The sequence below is a fragment of the Denticeps clupeoides genome, chromosome 15 (genome assembly GCF_900700375.1).
Source record: "Denticeps clupeoides chromosome 15, fDenClu1.1, whole genome shotgun sequence".
NCBI classification, from domain to species: domain Eukaryota; kingdom Metazoa; phylum Chordata; class Actinopteri; order Clupeiformes; family Denticipitidae; genus Denticeps; species Denticeps clupeoides.
The window spans coordinates 18,550,572-18,568,553 of record NC_041721.1 but is presented as its reverse complement, the minus strand read 5'-3'; the positions used below and the strand labels follow the sequence as shown (position 1 = coordinate 18,568,553).

At 41.3% G+C, this 17,982-nt stretch overlaps 2 protein-coding genes across 2 annotated transcripts; both read right to left on the bottom strand.

The window, feature by feature from the left end:
* Positions 1–1,520: 1,520 nt before the first annotated feature.
* fbxo18 (F-box DNA helicase 1) lies at positions 1,521–11,716 on the bottom strand. Its single transcript, XM_028954635.1, has 21 exons — positions 11,602–11,716; positions 10,991–11,152; positions 10,257–10,810; positions 8,270–8,400; positions 7,908–8,043; positions 7,596–7,786; positions 7,429–7,497; positions 7,250–7,341; positions 6,765–6,933; positions 6,453–6,672; positions 6,263–6,350; positions 6,099–6,185; positions 5,257–5,393; positions 4,947–5,043; positions 4,747–4,880; positions 4,585–4,654; positions 4,124–4,321; positions 3,018–3,143; positions 2,599–2,705; positions 2,373–2,507; positions 1,521–1,893 (listed from the first exon to the last, which is right to left on the bottom strand). The coding sequence occupies exons 1-21, from the start codon at positions 11,618–11,620 to the stop codon at positions 1,726–1,728; spliced, it is 3,090 nt and encodes a 1,029-aa protein (XP_028810468.1). The 5' UTR covers positions 11,621–11,716; the 3' UTR covers positions 1,521–1,725.
* A 1,775-nt stretch (positions 11,717–13,491) lies between these two features.
* LOC114764939 (glutathione S-transferase omega-1-like) lies at positions 13,492–17,949 on the bottom strand. The gene is made up of 7 exons (XM_028954923.1): positions 17,858–17,949; positions 17,661–17,712; positions 17,296–17,404; positions 16,324–16,546; positions 14,628–14,729; positions 14,021–14,127; positions 13,492–13,912 (listed from the first exon to the last, which is right to left on the bottom strand). Exons 2-7 carry the CDS (start codon positions 17,686–17,688, stop codon positions 13,762–13,764), a joined length of 720 nt encoding a protein of 239 aa, XP_028810756.1. The 5' UTR covers positions 17,689–17,712; positions 17,858–17,949; the 3' UTR covers positions 13,492–13,761.
* Positions 17,950–17,982: the final 33 nt, after the last annotated feature.

Here is a 17,982-nt window from a genome sequence, read left to right as displayed (position 1 = left end):
TGTAACAATACAATATCACATTTAATGCAGTTTTACCGGTTCACTTTTTCTTATTTTTAAATTACTGTCCACATAGGCAATATTGACTTGTAAATTATTAAATAACAATCCGGTTTACGCTTTATTTGAAGCACAATTCTACAAGAAAATGTGTTGGTGCTTAAAGGGTTTGACTGAGCTGAAATTAAAACGAGAAATCAGTGTATTAAATTCTTGTTTCACCCACTGAATATACTAGTGGTGTGGTTTTTCGTGTGTTTGTGTGTGAATGAGAGGGAAAGAGTCTACTGAGTCTACTGAATCTACTGAGTCTGTCCAAAAGAAAATTGTTTGTGTAATGCCTGGAATGGGATGGGACGACAGACTTTGCTAGCCAAAGTGGTCCAAACCGAGCTGACAATTCCTAAAAGACAGGTCGTCTGTTGGTCAGACTCCACTACTGTGCTGCATTGGCTAAGTTCAGAGTACTGCCACTACAAGGTCTTTGTGGGGACGCGAGTGGCAGAAATCCAGAGCCTAACCGACGTGGCGAGCTGGAGGCATTAGTGGCATTACAGGCATTAGTGCAGCCCCATCAGTGGAGACCGGGTCCCAAATTCTTACTGTAGTCACCTGCCCAGTGGCCTACCAAGCCCAGCACATGTCCCAAACCAGACCAAGGTGAGCTTCGGAAGGGTGCCTTTGTTGGAGCTACTTCAATAGTGAAGACTTCAGTCCAGGACCTTGAGCAGTACCCGACTTGGTGAGAGCTCATCCATGCCACATTGAGGGCACCACATGGGGCAGCTGTTCCCTCCAGCGACAGCACGTACATGATTCATCCAATTGTCCTCGACCCGAGACATCACACCACAAAGCTCTTGATAAAGGAACGTGATGAACACCTTAATCGCCCAGGTACTGAGTGTGAAATCAGTACTGGGATTTTCGAGACAGAGAGGCCATCTGCAAATGCCAACGTGCCTGCCGAGAATGTCAGCTATGGTCTGCCAAACCCCAAGCTCCTAGAATGGCTGATCTTCCACCTTCCAGGATATGCCTGTACAAGCCTCTTTTATTCTGTGGGAGTAGACTGCTTTGGGCTGTTTGTGATTAAGATTGGACATCGTCAAGAGAAGAGGTGGGGGATCCTGTACAAGTGTATGACCACAAGATGCTTGCCTTGATGCAGATGCCTTTTTACTCTCCGTACGGCGCTTCATGGCCCACAGAGGCAAACCTTTCGAGCTGCTCTGCGACAATGGCACAAACTTCACCGGTGGATGTCGTGAGTTCAGAGAGGCATTCTGGTTCAATCCCCCCACAGCTCCACATTGTGGAGGAACTTGGGAGCAAGAGGTAAAATCAGTAAAGACAGCACTGAAGGTCACCTTGTGAGACCAGGCAGTCCCTGAGTCAGTACAGAGGACACTGCTGATTGAGGTTGAGGGAATCCTCAATTCAAAGCCTCTTGGTTATTTTTTATATTTATTTCTTGACAAATAAAAGTGGATCAAGAATTCATAAGGAAACTGTTTATGTATCTCTGTATTTGGTATTTTTTCATTTGTCATTAATAACATATAAAATTATGTTAAACTTAAGATTTGTGCCACTGGCACATCACACTGGAAAATAAACAATGCTACTAAAACAGCCATTAAATAAAAAATTAATAATAATAAAAACAGGATATGCATTTACATATTTCAACACCACACAGTCCAAGTTTGTTTGTGTGTGAGTTTACAACAGGGCAAGAAGCATGGCGATATTGACTGGCAGCTCAACCCTCTCCTCGGTGACGTGCATGTTCCGAACACATTCCGGTGAATCCAGGAGGAAGGCCATCGGGCCGACGCGCTGTTCCACACACAATGCACACAGCAGCCCACCTTCATCGCAGCCATCCGTCTGTAACACACATACATTAACAAAAAAAATATCCTGGAATTAAAGTTTTTCAGATTCAGAATTACAGATAGGACTTTTGTGAACAAAACTACAATAAACTAGAAAATTCTAATTAGAACTTTTTTCTTGAGATTTAAGACCTCCCTGCACAGAGTGCAGGCTTGTGCAACGAAACAACTGTTTATCTTTTACCGCCTGTTTCACGTGAGCAAGCCAACACTCACAGCTAATTAAAATGTACAAGTTAATGTGCGTGTATCCTGTTCACTGTTGTGCTGTACATGTACATGTACATGAACCGTTGTATTTTCGTATACCAGTATCAAATCCTTTGAAAAAAAAAAAAACTGATACAGGTTCTGTTTCGTAAGTTTCTCATATTCTGTGTTTTGAAAATTCACATCCAACACACACACACACACACACACACACACACACACACACACACACACACACACAGTTGTTTTGTTTACACTGACATAAGTGACAGACAGTTTTCTCATGGAGAGTGCACACTCTGGGCCGAGCAGGTTCGGACAGTCTCTCACAGAGCAGCACAGTGGATAGGCCTTCTCTAGCAGAGCACTAGTCAACTCAGACCGCAGGAAGTACTCCTGTGACACAGGAAGTAAAAGTGATCAGCACGGGAGCAATAGGATCATCTGGCCTTGCAGAAGAACAGGAAGCAGTTGCAGTGGTGCTTACCCCAGCCAGGGTGAGGATGTTGCGGATCGATTTGGTGATGATCAGGTTCCTCTTGGCACGAGTGACACCTACATAAAGCAGGTTCCACTCATCATCACGAATGCCCCCTACAACAACAAAACCACATGACACCTCTTTCAAACGAGCCTGAAAGCAAAAAATGTTTGAATGAGACCAGGATCGAGGACGGGATCACCATGTGCAACAAACTGTGTACTTTTATTGGAACTGCATTCACATGGACAACAAAATAAAGGTGCAGAGCACCACATAAAACAGAACTTTGGTACTTAATTACTGCAAGGGTCTTTTAATTCAACTGAGAAATGATTCAACAGACAAGAAAAGATCAACCTGATCTGTAAGTAAATATTTAATAAGATTTAATAAGTGAAGCTTCATCCCCAGAGACCCTGTACCTGCTGGTTTGATGCCTCTTTTCTGCATAATGTGTCGCTGGCAGGAGACTTTTACAAAGTCATCTGTGAGGATCACCGTGTCAAACTCCAGTCCTTTGGATTTGTGCACTGTCCCCAGGATGTAATCTGCAGCAGAATAGAAACAATTTATTATTCAGTTAATCTCAGGAATATTTGGCCAATGAATATATAACCTTCTAGATTCTTAATAACATGCATTTCAACTAATTAATCCATATGCTTTAATATGGAACTGGCACACTCCATTATAGTTTCAACTCTCCTGAGAAGCTTTTCCACAAGGTCTAAGTGTGGGAATTTTTGACCATACAACTCCTAAAGGAGTTCTATCAGGTTGAGTTCAGGGCTCTGTGCAGGTCAGTCAAGTTCCTCCACACCCAACTCAACCGTCCAGGTCTTCACTGACCTTACTCTTTTGTACTGGTGCGGTCAGATTGGAAGATGAAGGCACCATCACCAAACCCACAATGTTGGGAGCATGAAATTATCCAAAATGTCTTGGTATGCTCAAGCATCGAGTGTCAGGCAAATACCGTTCTCAACCGGTCATCCATCAAACCCAAACTCGTCCACCAGACTGCCACTCGTGAATCAGAATCCTGGTTCATCACTCCAGAGAACATCAACGCAACCAAAACTCTCTGTGATGTAAGGCTTTGATGTGGCTCTGTTGCAGTGGAAACTAATTCCATGAAGGTCTCTCCACACTGTTCTTCAGCTACTCTGAAGGCCACACAGTTTGGAGGATCAATAGTAACTGACTTCTGTGCACCTCAGCATGTGCTCACCCCGCTCTCTGATTTTAATTTGGTCAACTTGTTCCCAATTGCTTCCACTTTGCTATAAAACAGATTACAATGTAACATTTACAAGTGAGGAAATGGTATATTCAAATATTCTTCATATAACTCGTTCCGCCACATTAGAGAGCAGCACCATAATAGTTCAGCATAATTTAGTTCTTTTTGTTGGCAGAATATTCAGAGCAAACAGGCAAGCACACGTTCTTTATTCTGTAAATATGCCTTTAAGAGAGAGTGCTTTACCATATGGTTAGAGCTTTCACCTTCTGAAAAAATGTTTACCTGCATTAGCGGGGCTGTCCTCTGCACGTGAATAGATCAGGTTTACCAGTTGCGGAATTCGATTACTATATCTCTCCACCACAGCCAGTTTGACCTCCAGTTCCCGATCCTCTGTATTCTGAGCATAGCTCTTCAGACCCATGAACCCACCAAGGGCTCCACCAGCAAAATTACAGATGAAAGGGTCTTTTATGTTCCCTATAGCACACATGCACCAAAAAAAACAAACATGTATAGACAGTAATAGTAATTGGTTGGAAGTGGATCTGTCTAAAAATGTCTATTACTAAACAACACATTTAGTTTAAATGTTACATGTAAAAAGTGTTTTGTATTTCATTTGGTGTACTTGTTTCAGTGCAATGCAGAGGTGAAACCAAAAGAATACCAGGTCTGTGAACTGACAGGCCTACTTATACATATGTAAAACAAGATGTTTTTATGTTGGTTCAATGACCTACCTTTTCTGTTATCGCCCTGCATTAGCTCCCAAATATCCATAATTTTTTGGAGGCCAAACGAATTGACTCCCTAAAATAGTGAAACAGTGAAGGTGAGCGAGAAGAGGAAAACTGCAGGTGGCGAGTGAGAGAGTGCGGGTGAGAATGAGTGAGTACACTCACCCCTATGATGTGTATCTTGCATTGTGGGCTATTTTCAGCAACTCTGACAGCTTCGCTGAACACAGTGCCGTTGGACCGGCAGAGAATGGCCAAACTGCCTTTCCCCTTTCTTGTATATACTCCACACACACTGCCTGAAACATGTTGTATCATATGTCAGATTATGCCAGTAATAAAATGAGAAGGGGGGTGTAGTTTACCTTCTTGAAGTCCTCCCACCAGAGTCTTCTTTACTTGCTTGCAGACATCAAGTATGGTAGCTCCTATATAGGCGATCTCAGGTCCAAACCTGAAACTCTTTCACACACACAGACATCCAGAACAATAGTTAAAATGATGTGGTATGGTTAAGTACTTACAGCGGCTATTAAGTTAAATGAAGAGAAATTAATCAAAAAGATGGTATATGGCAATGCAATTGTCACCTCTTTATTTGTTAAACCTGATGTATCTGACTTACACATTTCCTGTTATGTTATGGGGGAAAACAACAGTACTCTGTGTGTATACCTGTGTGAGGTAGAAAAGGTGTGTGTGACTGATGGTGTGTAGGGCATTGACAGCTCCTCTGAAAGTATATATCTGCTGATGAGGATCTCCCACAAGAATCTTCCCACAGTTCTGTGACAACATGATGTCCATGATAACTGAGAAGCAAAACAAACACACATGATTGGATTAAGGCTTCAAGTTGAACATGATACCATTTGAGAAGTTTGCTTGAGCCATTAAATGCTGATCGTAAAACAAAAACATTTTGAGTCAGTCTCTCTAGTGTCTGGACCACAATCAATTTGGACCCCTCCATTATATAGTGCCCATATTAGCCAAATATAAATATGTGTGTGTGTGTGTCGTGGGTGAAGGATGTAAATATTAAAAAACGTATCTGATGGTGCAGTGCACCGGAAGATATAGTTAAAAATACATTTACATTTATGGTATTATTACACGTCCAAATCAAGAGCACCTTACAATAATTAGAAACAGGGACAGTCTCTCTGGAGACACTCAGGGTTAAGTGCCTTGCTCAGGGACACAATGGTAGTAAGTGGGGTTTGAATCTGTGACTTTGTGATCTTCTGGCAAGTGTCTTACCTCCTAGGTTACAAACACCCTAGACCATGTCCTGTCATTACTAATTAAATGGCTGGGGAATGTTTAATGCATCAAACACTAGTTACTAAGCCACCATCCTGGACACTCCACTCCATTATAGCGGCAGTCTGGAGCCCTGCATGCAACACAAGTCAGTTTTCTATGCATCTCTTTTCTTTCTGGCCTCTTTGTTGTGATGTTGCATGATATTGAGCCCACTGTTGCAGCATGTGGGACTATGGCTGCCTGTGTACCTGGAGTGCAGTCCTGAGCCTCGTCGATGAAGATCACATCATACTGATCAAAGCAGGGCCGTTGCAGCTGCCACAGTTTCAGGTAGCCTGGACATAAAACATATTACACAATGACACACTCCTCTCTCGCAAAACACACATGCAGTCATGTAAAGTGTCTGTACCGTCATGTGTCATGTGGTAAGCGGTCTTTCTGGTGGGCCTTAGGTCAATCATCTTCTCCCAAATGTCTTGTGCAAGACTTGCAAACTTCTGCAAGGAGACAGAAACCGTGGACAAACCGTTACTGTTTGTACTATATGAAAGAGGTGTGGGTGTGTGTGTGTGTGTATGTGTGTGAGAGAGAGGCTGTACCAATTTCTTGTACAAGTCAGGTCTTTCCACTAGGCCTTTTGTGTTCGTGTACTTGTCGGGGACATGCCCAGTACTGATGCACGGGTCAGCAGACGCACAGAAGGTGTTTATGGTCGTGGTCACTACCTTGGCATAAATAAAGCCTCCCCACCCTTTGGGAAGAACCCAGGCAACAGAAAAGGGCTTCAGGTTGCCACCTAGTTTCTTCAGATCCTTGTACCTTAGAGCAAACACAGTCAAATAATATTAATTACACATACAGTTCAAAAACAGACACACAAACAGACTGATGAGCAGATTAAATCAAAGAACCTCTGCCCTATGGCTTTGAAGGCCATGGAATGGACCGTTGTACACTCCACATTTGAGGGAAAGCGGTGCTGTGCTTCCATCTGCACTGACTTGTTGAAGGCCGCATACAGGAAGCGCAGGTGTGGGTGGTGACTCGCATACTTAACCAACGTACTCGTCTTACCCGTGCCTGAAGAAATGCAGCAAAACATCAGCAAAAGAACATCTGGCTTCATTCAGATTAGAACTGATTTTGCTGTAATAAAAAGGACCAAACTGAAAATAGGGGTGACTGGGTTTGGCTGAAGGTTTTTGGGATGACCCATGAACTTAAACACCTTTATTAATAGCAGACTGACATGTCACCCCAAAAACAAGCACCCACTCCCAGCCTTGAAGGATCAGGCAACCCACACTTACATAGAGGAGCATATAAATGAATGACTAGTCCTATTTTTCTGTGTATGCTTACAAACTTGAGTGTGAATGAGTGTTTGTGCTCTTACCTGCGAAGGCTACTATCTTGACCACATGGTCTCTCTGGATGCTGTGGTTGGTGATCTCCAGCTGTTCTGGAGTCATTCGCACCACTTCTGTCCTGAAATGGGTGGAGTGACGGAATATTTTTGTCCATAACACTAAAGCACATAACTGTAGATTATTGTAATTAAAAACGCCTTCTGACCTGTGGTCCCCTGATGGTGTGGATGTGTTCTCCATCAGATACAGCACATAGTAGATATTGTAGTGTATTCTGAGAGTGGGAGGTGCAACGGCGGCAAGTTAATCACAAACACACACTACACACGCACTCACGCACATACGCATGCACGCACGCACAAACACACCCACCTGTTGCTGATATTGATGTCGTTGTTTTTCATAGCCAAGAGGAGAGTAGCTACGGCCCACAGGAACTCAGAGATTCCACCCATGGCACACATGCAGCCTGAGTGGTGAACGCAGTCCACCAGCTCCCACACGTCCCACACGCTGGTCGCCAGTAACAACACCATGGCCATTACGCTCCATGGGCTTGGACCCTGCAGGTCCCCAAGCACACATGCTAAATTATTGACCGACATGACAGGTAAATACAAACGCAGATTTCTCAATATCATACACTGGTCAGATTGACAGAGAAACAAATGATCAATGAATCACCCCTTCAATTTGTGGTACTGATGGTATCCTCTGTGTGATGCAGGAATAAGCTTGATCGAACAGTCTGTGTTTCCTCACAGACCTCAGCACCTGCTCTGGGTCCACACGCGTACTGTGTTTAAATCCTGACATGTAACTAACACACACATACACACAAAACATCCTAGTTAAAATGACGACATTTTATAATGATGCAATATAAATTTGACATCATCCTGGCTTGAAGGCATCTCCACTACCCACACTTCAAATCTCTGTTTATGATAGACAATTCTTCTGCTGCACATTAACTGGATGGAAACTGGGAGATGCAGCAGATGTAGATGTACAAAGCTCTCTAAAGAGAGTGTGTGCACACATACCTGACCATGTTGAGCAGGCAGAGGTCATCCTGCTGAGTGATGTGATTGTTCATCAAGATGGAGTTCAGCTCTTCCACTGCTAGCTTCTCCTCCTTATGATAACGGTAATATAGTTTCTTCCACGGCAAAAACTACATGCACACAGAAACAGAGGTGTTGAAAGATTCTACTAAAAAGTATGAATGATATTAATACCTCAAATCATGACTCTTTTACTTTGTTTAATCAAAAATATATAATCTAATCTCAAATAAAAGGAAAAAGATATCAGTGGAGTGAGTCCTGTGAATGAAGAGAAAAGCATGTATAGTGAAAAACTGCAATAAAACAGACAGAACAGGCGGTACACATTTTTTTCCTATTTGATCCACTATTATTTTGATTTACTATTATTGTTGTTTTCTATTAACAGATCCTTTGGTTGCTCCCATTTTAAGAAAAGGAACTTTATTATAATCAACACAGTATGGCTTTCAGAAATCACAAAATACAACAATGTACATGTTATTGCCACGGGGTTCAGCTCAAAAAGTAGGTTAACACCATCACTAGGTTATCACGATCTCACCGTATAATAACTACACCTCATTGTTTCAGGTAACCAACTGAAATGTAGGTTTATATGGATCACATGCTATTTCTACACTGCCAACAATAATCAACTATCACTATGAAAACACACATGGCAGACCTACTGCGTGTTTCTCCTTCCTCGCGGTAAGATGATATGCTATAATCAACCTCTCCTTCATCTTGGTTGGAGCAATGCTTTGTTTCTATTGGTCTCACGTTCATGTATAACAACACACAGAGGTCCAAGTTCAACAGCAGAAGCTTGCAGTGCATTGCTTTGCATCAGCTAAAAATCACTCGTCTCATATTCCAGGTAGTGGGTCGGCCCTGTCTGTCAGATACTGCTACATAGAATGACGTCATTATCCAACCCGGCCCAGATATCATATAAGATTGAGCCTATCCCTACTTCATGTTTGGCTGGAAAAAATGGACCACCAGAAGAAGACTTTCCCCTTAATCACACAGAGGTTTCGGGATGAACATCCCACAGTTGGGCAATTACTGTTCAAGAGAGTGATGTTCAGGATTGTTTGGGAACGCACTGGAATTGACATAAGAGTTAACAATGCCTAATTACATTATTATAATGTCGCTGAAACCGCAAAGAGAGGGTTACGACACAACTAAAGGAGTACAAAAACAAAAAAATTAAAGAGTAGAGGTATACAAAAAAAAAAAACCCTAAAAGCAAAAAACACTTTTTCAGAGCTCTGTTTGATGACATTGCTATAGAAAGATCTAAATGTTATGACAAATGAGAAAATTCTTAACATTCTCAACTTGTAGAGGCTTTTCCTGATCAGCTTTTAATCATTTATCACATTTAATTAGTCAGCTTGGCAGTGGAGGGACTAGAGCCATAAATAATAACACCTTAGGAGGGCATGGGTAGAAAAAAAAAAATTTATAGTATATTTAGTGTAATAGTGTATCCAGGAGAGAGCATGTATAGAAAAAACATCTCGACCCAGAATAGATCCCTGAGGATCCCCATAGGATATTGGGGTGGAGGATGAGCAAAACTTATTATTATTGAATGCTAGGGGTGCTTAAATTAATCTCGTAATTGATTCATTGTGAAGCAGACATGAGAGGTTCTGCTATGATGCAATGTAAAACATAATTGATTATATTATAATTGATGATTGCTTGGTGATTATCTGGCTGGGGAATAAAAATTCTAGTCAAAAAGTAGTACCGCTAGTGACTGTGGCTGCCTGATCTGATCTGTCTGTTTTTTGAGATTGTTAAATATTCATCATGTCACGTTTTTCACACAAAAATGGCCTTTACAACATTTTAAAAATGATGTAATTTACGCCACTGTTTTAGAGAACACACTTTGTGAGTGGTGAACCCATTTCTTCATTAATATGTGCAACGTTTTGTGATTGAAATGCTTCAGTTTTACCTGCACGTCACTGATGATAGCCCTCCAGTGCCGACAGACATAGCCAATGCTCCTGAACAGGTCTGCAGCAGGCAGAAGGCTGAATACCAGCCTCAGCACCTCCTCTGGCAGGTCCTCTATGTGCCCACTTGGCCATTGTCCATCAGCCACACCCAGCAGGCCAAAGTGTGAGTCTGGAAGGGGTTCCACTGGGTACTTCTCGTTTCTGTCCTGCAGAACTGTCTGTAAACAGCCTGAATGGTAGGCGGAGCTGTTGACTGGGTTTTCGAGGTAAGAGTCTTTTTTTGGGGTGTGGCTGGGTGGTGAGGAGGAGCAGAATCCCCAGCTGCTGCAGCCTGCAGGTTCTTCTGCTAAATTGTTCACGGTGACATCACTTTCAAACTCCCCATCATCCCACATGGCCTCCGTTATGTCAGCTAGGTGGTCAATCTCCTCGAGCTCCTTCATCCGTGTCTCCTCCTCTGTCTCTACTCTGGCTGTTTTCTGGGGGCTCACCCGGACCGTGGCTGTGATGGGGAAAAATGCAGTGATGTTCTTCTGCTGTCCATCTGAAGCTGTTGGACAGAAACAAATAAGATTAGAGAAGGCGAGACAGAGATGTCTTGCATTATAGCTGCCCAGCCTGCCGGTTTCAGGCCAACCTGGATGTCAACTGCCTCACTGAACATGCTGCCCATCAAAAATAATCTAGAATTTAAAAGTGATGTGAACACGACAGCTGTACTGACAGGTACCTCGCCTCCTCCTCTTGTTGGGCGTCCTGGGGTAGAGCCCATGGTTGGGGTCTCTGCTGTCACAGGAGACTGACAGCGGCTGGCTGAGAGGGCGGCTGCCATCGCTGCTGTCAGTCAAACCAGCACACTCCGCTGTGGTCAGATGCCTTCGCTTAGCTTTACCTGAGACAGCAAATACACACACACACACACACACACACACGCACGCGCACGCACGCACGCACGCAGAGAGGGAAAAAGCAAAGCCATTTGGTCGGATATCACTCCTAGTATTTTGACAGTGTTGCAGGAAATACTTTATAATACGCCTGAGAAAAAAGGCGAGGAAAGTGAAAGTGAGGTGAACTCTGAGCTGAAGTTCTTTAAATTCTCGTCACAGGTTTATTGATACACAGACAGAATAATTACACAACGGATGACAAAAAAGAAGCCCCATTTGTTTCGTGACCTATTACAAACGCATAAATGTTGATTGAGACTGTGCTCCACTCCGGATAATTTACTTCTTTAAGACTGGGAACAGCTAGCTCAGTTCTGAGCACTTCACAACATAAATTCATTCTTGATTAATGCAAATAAATTATAGATATAACTATTGTTCGGCTCTTTACCTTTAAGTGACGATTCCATTAATATAAGGCTCGGATTTCTGAAAGAAATGTCGAAATCTCTGCAGTTCTGCAACTCTTGTCTATCCAAACATCTCTGTTTGTAGTCTTCCTCTGCGGTGCTGAAGCGCATGCGCGTAACGTCCTTAATGACGTGTATCGCCACCTACAGGCTAGGATTACAGAGTACTGTATGTGGCCTTTGGACTGCTTGCTATTAAATAGATAAATACATCAATAATGTAATATTTAAAATGGGGAATTAAAACATCATCCATTCATTCAATATGACCTAACTGAAAATTAAAACATTCTTAATGAATTAAATGTGTCACAAATGTGTCATTGATTTAATTTGGGTACATTGAGTGCATCATGAATTACTTTTATCTGTCAGTTTGTTAAACGTCCCCTGACATAAAAAACTGTGTGAGGATGCACGTGATATGTAGGAAGAAAGAGAAAATATGCATAAGCAACACTGAAATGGCTAACTGAGATCATACTTATAACTTGCTCATAAATCATTATTATGCCATATATATCACACTGTAAGATGGGAAACTTTTCATGTGTTCAACCTTGAAAAGTCTTCATAATGGTTGAATTACAACAATTTTGCAAAGATGAGTGGGTCAAAATTCCGCAAACACTTCATTGAAGTTGTTGCTAACAAGGGTGGCCTAACCAGTAATTAGATTTAGGGAGAACACAGGTTTTTTTTTCTTATTAATAAAATCCTTCACTTTATTTGTGTCTTTTACTAATATTTAAATTAGTTTTAAATATTAAATTAAAACACTTTTTCACACCACTGTATGCTAATTAATCGTATTTTTAAGGGCCATGCTGGGACGAGCGATGTGCACTGTGCCCATGGGACCATGACTACTGAATTTTGTGTTAAAGAAGCTTACTGCACCTCTTTAACGCCGTTTATTTTCAGACTTAGTCTTATTTCTGAATTTTCCATGACACTATGAAGGTGCTGACCCCACCTGTGAGAGATGTTCTGTGCATGCCCTTCTTTACATGACTATTGACTCCAGGAATTTCGTTCAATTTCCAGTTGTGTTGCGATTCAAGTTGAACCGGTAGCTCTAACAACACTATTTAGGATTATTGCTTCCAAAAAACAAAACAGATTTTGTGGCATTTGATAAAATATTAGCTTAGACGGCTCATAAGTGAGGGCCCAAATGCTTTGGTACCTTTTTTTTCGTTATGTCCGTTATGGAGGGAAGAGAGACTCCGATGATCTTCTCAGCGGTCCTCACTATCCGCTGTAGGGTCTTGCAACTGTAACCTTTTTTCTTTCTCTCTTCTTTCTCCCCTTAGCAGATTGGGGTTCAGAATTCATTTGAAATTGTATAATGATATGTTTAAAAAAATACTTTGGATAAATCAAGTTCTCTTCATTATTTGGTAATGCTATGTGTAATATTGTCTGGTAATTGCAACTCAAATGGCGTAATTCCATATAGATACTGGCAATATTGATTTGGAAACAAATTCTGTATTGTGAACATATATGAAAAATATAACTAATTTGTATGTGTCACATACCCGGTTTAGGGTTTGCCTGGTCTTGTGTTCCCTGATAACATTACTGTGTACATCTATTCTATTAGTATAGATGTAGCCTCGAAGTGTCCTGTCCTTGTTCCATCATCTGTCTCCCACCTGTGGTTCATGTGTGGTGTGCCCATACCCTGTGTGTGTTGTTAAATCTCTGTGTTAGTGAGTCGTGCATTTGTGTACTTCCTTCCAAGCCTCGCTTACCTGACAGTGTGATTTATTACACATTTTAAATAATTGATTACATACTTTACAACAACACATTATATGGCATTTTGAGCAAGCGCTGAATAAAATTTGCACAGTACACCTTACTGGTAAGTACACAACGTTCAGTTTATTCAAATGTATTTTGACAGTTCATTTTACAGCTTTAAAATGACCAAGAGGGAGTGTATTCTGAAAAATGTAAAATATTTTTTAGAGGTTAAACACTGAAGTACCCTTCTCAATTGTACTTATCAAAATTATGTACTGTTTAGTACATACAACAGTGAATTTAAGTACAAAAAAGATGTCGTTGTTTACTCAATTTACAGTGAATTACCTGCTACAGAAAAAAAATGTTTTTTGAGGGATGACTGTCTACAGGCCAAAGTCATAGTTGGGTTTGCCAGAAACGTAGGACTTGAAGAAAAACTTGTGGTCCTCAGTGCTGAACAGAAGAGCCTTAACAGTAGGATCGTCCAGCATGTTCACAATCCATTTCTTAAGGTCTGGACAGTGAGTGATGCAGCTGGAAAGACACAATTACCAATTGGCTTAAGAAAAATGTGTCTTAAGAAAAAAAATGTGATAATGTGCCTCAAATTAATTTTTTTCATTGTAAATGTATTTTACTTACTGCTCCAACTCCACCATGCCCAGTCTCTCAAACCATGGCCATATCATGTAATCAATCATGCTGATTGTGTCTCCTCCGAAGAACTTTGTCTTCTTGCTAGCTAGTTTCTGTTAAATTAAAAATAAAAAGTTACACAATCCTCTCATTTCAGGGGAGTGTACACCCTACAACTGTTGATTGTGCCACTACTAATATTTTTTTTTTTTTCCAACCTAAGGATGGTCTGTTCCACCTGCATGTTGCGGGACAATCTTTCCAACGGCAAACGCCACGCCTATAATCAGGTCTTTAATCTGCTAAATTCATGGTGAAATAATGACGAAATGGCCCGCACCTGCTCATGAAATATCTTTTCTGTCAATTTTCCAAGAGCTGGAATTTGTAAACCCAAAGTGAAACCCGAGAGTCTGCACAATACATAAGTCTAATATGAATATGTTTCAGAAAACAGGTAAAATATCCTTACTGATAAATCATAAACTGGAGAGCCATTAAAGGGAAAAAATGGTCTTTCACAAGATTGCAGTTTGTACCTTAGTCAGTGACACAGAATCATAAAGTCTAAGTTGACACTTTAAAGTGTAAAGATAAGATGAAAAGTTTTTACCTCATTTAGATCTGAAAGCTTGTCCTTGAATTCTGCTTCCAAAGCAGAGACATTCTCACCATTCTCCCTGCTCGCTGGGATCTTGTACATATATGGGATGATCTAGACAGTTAAAATCACAAAAGTCACTTGGGATGTAATGATTGAAAATGATAATGCATATTCAATATTTTTTATTTTCAATCAAAATAAATGGTCTAATCAAAATGTGAGAGATCAGGGATGTCCCACTCCACACACTTCAATGGAAGACAACCTGTTCCATCTGACGTTTTTTTAATTTTTTAGCATTTGAATTTTGCTGTAAATTTGCTGTAAATTTTTTCAATGGCAATACATTTACAGTAAAAGATAAAAGGACCCAAATTTCAAGAAAAATTAATCAGCGTGCTCAAATTCAACTCCAAAAAATCCAGCGGCGTCAATCGGCAAACTAAGTATGAGCTATCCATTAGCGATTTCCTTGACATCCAGCCAATCAAGACATGAAGATGCTGGTGGTGTTATGGGTGAACTGTGGTGACCAGATGTTCACAGCAAAAGATTCGTCCATTTCAAAAATCGAATCCCAAGTGAGACACAAAGAACTGGATTATAATCAAATAAAACTATGTATCCATTGTGCCCACTTGGAGTTCGAGACACTATTTAAAATGCAGCAGGACCTGCTGTGCCACAGAGTGGCCGACAAGGAGTCAATCAAATCTACATAATTTGAGGAATGCATGTTTACCTGCATATATATATAAATCTTTCTGTCACGGTCCCGGCAAGGGACCAGAATGTGAGCGTGTGTGGGAAGGAGGGACGCAAGGAGGCAGGTAAGTTTCCTCCGGTTTAATATACGAACAAGAGCCAGCGTGAGCCACAACACCACACAGATGTTGTTGTTCGCATTTTAGGTTGAATCGGGGACGGGGCAGGATGAGAGGGACGAGTAGAGAAGAGAGGAGAGGATCAGGATAAGTCTTACTGGTTTTAGGTGAGGAAGGAGCCGAGTCCGGTTGACAGATGCCAATAAATGACTGAGCGGCTGGCAGTGGCCATCTTGCCAATCACGTTACCTCATTTCCGTGTTGCTCCCGGTCACATGGATGGAATCATGTCACACATACTTAGTTTTCCCAATATTTGTAGTTAAATTTCTGAGCTTAAATTCTAAAATTTGAGCACGCTGAATAACATTACTTGAAAATTGGGTTCTTTAATCTGTTACAGTGACTTTATTGGCATTGAAAAATATACACTAAAAATATTTGCAGAAATAAATTCTAATAAAATTAGGTTTAAAAAAGGTATTTATACCTAATAAAATTAGGTTTAAAAAAGGTATTTTAAACCTAATAAAATTAGGTTAAAAAAAGGTATTTTAAACCTAATAAAATTAGGTTAAAAAAAGGTTTTCTTCCATACACTTCCTAGAGTATTCCTTCCACACATCCTAGCTTTTCAATGTAAATTATTTTAATCCTCACAGATTTTAATAGATTTTTTGCAAATTTGTGGTGCATCTATTAATACTTTACTAATCCTACAGTATCTTAGTAGCAAACTATGAAGCAACACAATGATATAAGCCAAACAACTGTCGTGTCTCATTGATAAGACAGTTAATACCTCTCAGCTCTAAGAATACAATCCTGCTAAATCAATACTTTCACTGTGGTCAGTAAAGAGTTCCATGCAAGCAGCATACCTTGGAATACAACTCCAGAAGCATCTTCTGCTGAGCTTTCTCAAAAGGGTCTGAGGGCAGCAGCTTCTTCTGAGGGAACGCTTCATCCAGGTAATCACATGTGATTGGTGACTCGTAGATGATCTGAGAACCTGAAGTCTCCAGGACGGGCACCGTTCCAAAAGGATTCTTCTCCAAGAACCAGTCAGGCTTGTCCTTCAGATTAACGTTGATTATTTCATGCCTGTAAAGGAAGGTAAATAAAATAAATGATTTAATTTTTGCTTAGTGGTTGTAGTGGTCCCCTAACACTGTATCTAAAGTCTCTTTCCAAAATCCAGCCTTGGTGCAGAATTACAGCCACTTTGATCCAGTCCCACAATGAGATTTCTCCAGGACACGCCATTTCAGTGTCTGTAGCTTTAAATGCTAATGAGGAGGAGAGAGGCGGAACGAGGAAGAGAGCGGCCTATAGAAGTGCCAGGACTGATGTCACCTGGGGACTCACCTGTGCCCAGGACGGTGGTTTAAAAAGCACTGTGGAGCAGCCGGTCGAGGCTGCGACATTCTTTGTGGACCTGGCAACTGTTTGGTTGTGTTGTTTTGAGTTGGCAATCGCTAGTTTATGTTCTCCCCTTGTTTCCCCTGTTTTCGGCCATCGTGCCATTTTGGTTTCTATATTTAATAAATCCTTGTTCCCATTATGTCTTGCCTCTGCGCTTCCTTCCCTCGACAGCTCACGGACGTGACAAGAAGGGAAATTATGTAATCAACACCATTCACCAACCACAATGTTTACCGCAGACATGAAGTCGTGTTGCCGTTTTTCTAGAAAAAAATGAACCCACTGGTTTGTCAGTCTCACATGATGGAAAAAAAAAAAAAAAAAAAAAGCATTTTTACATCCAAACACCCAGCAGCTGCAATGCTTCACATTGCAATGCTTCACGAACTTGCTTCACAAAAAGTTATCAAAACAAGAAGTTATCTTACTTAATACCCTTGGAATGGAGCACAAGTCTTGCTCTTTGAGCGAAGGGACAGAACCTCATGCTGTAGAGCCTGATAGTGTCTTTGGGCACAGGGCCAGGAGCACAGCTTCCTGTGGAAAAGTAGAAAAAACACATCCAACTACTTGCACAAAAAAAAAAGATAAAACATAAACCGATATAATAAGATCAGTTTGAGGGTGCGGAGGCATGCTCTCATGGCTGAGAACTGTACATGTCAGCGTGACTAAGGATTTTTTTTCTTTATCCAAGATGTGATCCATCACAGTCATGACACTGCATGTTTGCGTTGCATGTCAGCCATTGTGTGCATGCATGCATGCATGCATGAGCCACACCCAGACTCACCTTTACCGAGGGACTTTTGAGATGCCATGTTGACTCTGGACGGCTTTTTACACTGTATGGGATTATTAATAAACGTCAGCATAACTTTATACACACCACAGCAACCATTCAGAAGCACGAAATCCAAAATGATATAAATACCGGGCCGCGTCTGTGCTGTAAGTTTGATCTGAAGTTAAGTTTGATGTCATACTTACCACAGGCACGAACGTTCGCTGCTGTCTGACCGATCGGCCGCGGCTGCTCGGGTTTTGTACAACGCTGACTTCCGTGGGCGGGTTGACGTCGGCACTCAAACTATGACGTGGGCGTGTTCTACCGC

What these genes read in the sequence shown, in the direction of transcription:
- LOC114764939 (XM_028954923.1), bottom strand. Translation starts at nt 17,688, where the DNA reads ATGGCATCTCAAAAGTCCCTCGGTAAAG. An exon ending in TTCTGGAGTTGTATTCCAAG is followed by an intron (nt 14,730 to 16,323) that starts GTATGCTGCTTG and finishes TTAACTGTCTAG; the next exon opens with ATCATCCCATATATGTACAA. An exon ending in AGCTTTCAGATCTAAATGAG is followed by an intron (nt 14,128 to 14,627) that starts GTAAAAACTTTT and finishes TTAATTTAACAG; the next exon opens with AAACTAGCTAGCAAGAAGAC.
- fbxo18 (XM_028954635.1), bottom strand. An exon ending in CAAGATAGTAGCCTTCGCAG is followed by an intron (nt 6,934 to 7,249) that starts GTAAGAGCACAA and finishes GCATTTCTTCAG; the next exon opens with GCACGGGTAAGACGAGTACG. An exon ending in GAAAACTGTCTGTCACTTAT is followed by an intron (nt 1,894 to 2,372) that starts GTCAGTGTAAAC and finishes TGTGTGTTACAG; the next exon opens with ACGGATGGCTGCGATGAAGG.